Source organism: Oratosquilla oratoria, chromosome 42 (genome assembly GCF_046742065.1).
Source record: "Oratosquilla oratoria isolate Oo_2021 chromosome 42, ASM4674206v1, whole genome shotgun sequence".
Lineage (NCBI taxonomy): Eukaryota > Metazoa > Arthropoda > Malacostraca > Stomatopoda > Squillidae > Oratosquilla > Oratosquilla oratoria.
Window position 1 is genome coordinate 9,786,870 of NC_134818.1, and position 2,500 is coordinate 9,789,369.

The window sequence follows — 2,500 nt, forward strand, 5'->3', positions numbered from 1 at the left end:
CATTTTAAGGTGGTTCGGTGTGAAAATATGATCAGGGTTTCCCAGTCTCTCGTACAGAATTCCACTCCGGAATTGTGTGCGAAAAAAGTTATATAGCTTAATTGTTGTCTGTGCTGGCTACTGTCATTGTGAATCCGCTTTCGCCAGTGCTCTTTCACTACTCCAACCGAAGACTAATGAATTTAATCTTTGGTGTGTTCTGACCTACAAAAGCTCGGAGATCGAGTATCACCGAAGTGAATCGACAAGCTGTGGGAGGAGACTCAATAGACAATTGAATCTTATTCATGGGAAGGGTCATGGCAAAAGGATTGGTCAACAAACCAATCTTTAAAGTTAGTTATGGTGTTGGGACGATAGAATTCTGGGTCATAGAGTCTGGAACAAAAATCACACATTAAATAAACTCCCCCGATTGTGGAGACGAGGTAGTCTTTACGCCAGGCAAGAAAACGATCGTAATCCTCCTTGTTACTGGCCAGCTGTTGGAGGTATTGAGCTAGCTGAGTTGGCGAGTAGTGCATGGCGTTGATGTAGGACCCTGGTGGTAGGAGGGTCGAGTAGTTTCCACCTCCAAGCACCACAGGCACGATGGGATAGTACATGACGTCGTAAACTTTCTCTGAGGCGTAGTCCTTACAAATGGCGTTCTCAAATGCGAGGAAAAAGAGATAATTAGTGCCAACCATTCTGAGGCAAGGGTCAGTCTCTGGTTTATAGTCATGCTGGACATAGTGTCTGCCACCGCATTTGAGGTCGCCACAAGCACCGTACACGTCGACAGTGATATAGCGTTGCAGAGCCCGGATGTAAGTTAGACGACCACTGTTGTCTCCGCAGTTTGAGATGAAGGCCGCAGCTAGACGTCGTTGGCCATGTGGTAAAGAGTAGGACAGGGCAGTGGGTGGTCCAAATGGAGGTTTTGTGTTGGAAATGTTGAGTCCGGGATCAAGGAGAGGATCCACGCGCCAGCTCTCAGGCAGCAAGTAGGCGTCTTGCCTGGACACTACAAAACCGTGGTGGAATAAAGCATCCGAATCCGCACGGTAGTAAAGGCTCCTATTGAAGATACCGTTCAGTGTAGGATACTTGACGTGGTAAACGTTTGTAGATCTCAGGTGTGTCTCAAGACTAAGCATCACCCAAGGTTGGGTGGGATCTCGAGGGGACAAGTCTTCTTGAAGAAAATCAGCACTGCGAACATGCCGCATGTAGATCATGATGGCGTCACAAGATTTCAGGTCTTCTTTGGAATATGTCACCTCACAAGGACGTGCGCACTGCTGTAAATGTTTCATTTGAATTGTCCACATCCTTCCGTGATTGGTAGTATAAAGAAAGACTCTAGGGATAGGACCCCCAGACCTGAAGGAAGATTTGAGCGGCTTTGTTCCAGAAGGTGTTCTGGTGGCATTCGAGGGAAGTAAGGAGGAAGAGGATCTGATGCTGCTGTTCTTTAGTAGTGCAACTTCTCGGAATTCTTCCACGACACGATGGAAGTTCTTATCCATAAACACCAGTGTATCTGTAAAGTATAGAGACGTGTATATTTTGTCACATGTGTGTGGAACGAGAAGGCATAAATCTGATTAAAATAAAATAAAATATAATTATTTAAACACCCTCATCCAGAATCAGCGGTACTTTCATTCACATTACAAAAATATGCTGATAGTATAGCAGAAAGTGCACACACACACACACACACACACACACACACACACACACACACACACACACACACACACACGAAAACGGGTCACTACGAGCATAGCTCTCTTATCGTAAAATACAACAAGGTAAAGTACACACATACACACACAATAACGCACATATATAAATATGACTAATATTCAGGCCCTGTAAGGATACCACATATGGTAAATACGTCAGTGAGGCATACCAGGGGTAAATGGCCTTTTATTCACGAGGAGTTCGTCAATTCATTTTTTCAGGTGAAATACTGAATCTTTTATTTTGTAATCAGATATCTTATAAGTACAAGTACTATATCAAAATGTGAATAATAATTTTCTACGAGTATCTAATTCAATAACTTTTTATCTTTCAGACGACACAGGTAATTAAGAGGACAAAAAAGTCACGAGCCAGATACAAATTCCCTTGGTGCAATCAAGGTCCGTACGAAAAAAAGAAGTTCTACCAACAGAGTACGACTTGGGAAAGTTGTTTCTGATGTAATGTCCCAAGAAACAGTGGGAGTGCTATGGGAAGAGTAGACTCGATAAAACTGCCTATCAGACGATATCGCCAGGGATCACCTCCAAAAGATTCTCTGCCTAAATTGGTAACCGATGGTCAATGGGCTACAATAGGTGCTCCAGAATACCATCTATTTCTTATCAACGACAATGGTCAGGCATCTAACAGCGTCATAATGTTTGCCACTAAATAGTCTCTTCTGTATCTAACAAGATCAGATACTTGGTACATCGATGGTACATTTGCAACAGATCCAAGATACTACGAACAGATATTC

The 2,500-nt window shown here is 43.2% G+C and overlaps 1 protein-coding gene across 1 annotated transcript in view; it reads right to left on the reverse strand.

Annotated features, from left to right (window-relative positions):
* Positions 1 to 2,500, reverse strand: part of LOC143021509 (alpha-(1,3)-fucosyltransferase C-like) — a 4,679-nt gene that overhangs the window by 1,155 nt on the left and 1,024 nt on the right. The window contains exon 2 of the mRNA XM_076179083.1: positions 1 to 1,525. This exon is cut by the window's left edge and continues 1,155 nt beyond it. Within this exon, the coding sequence (XP_076035198.1) occupies positions 282 to 1,525 (1,244 nt within the window). The 3' untranslated portion in view covers positions 1 to 281. The remainder of the gene's footprint in view (positions 1,526 to 2,500) is intronic.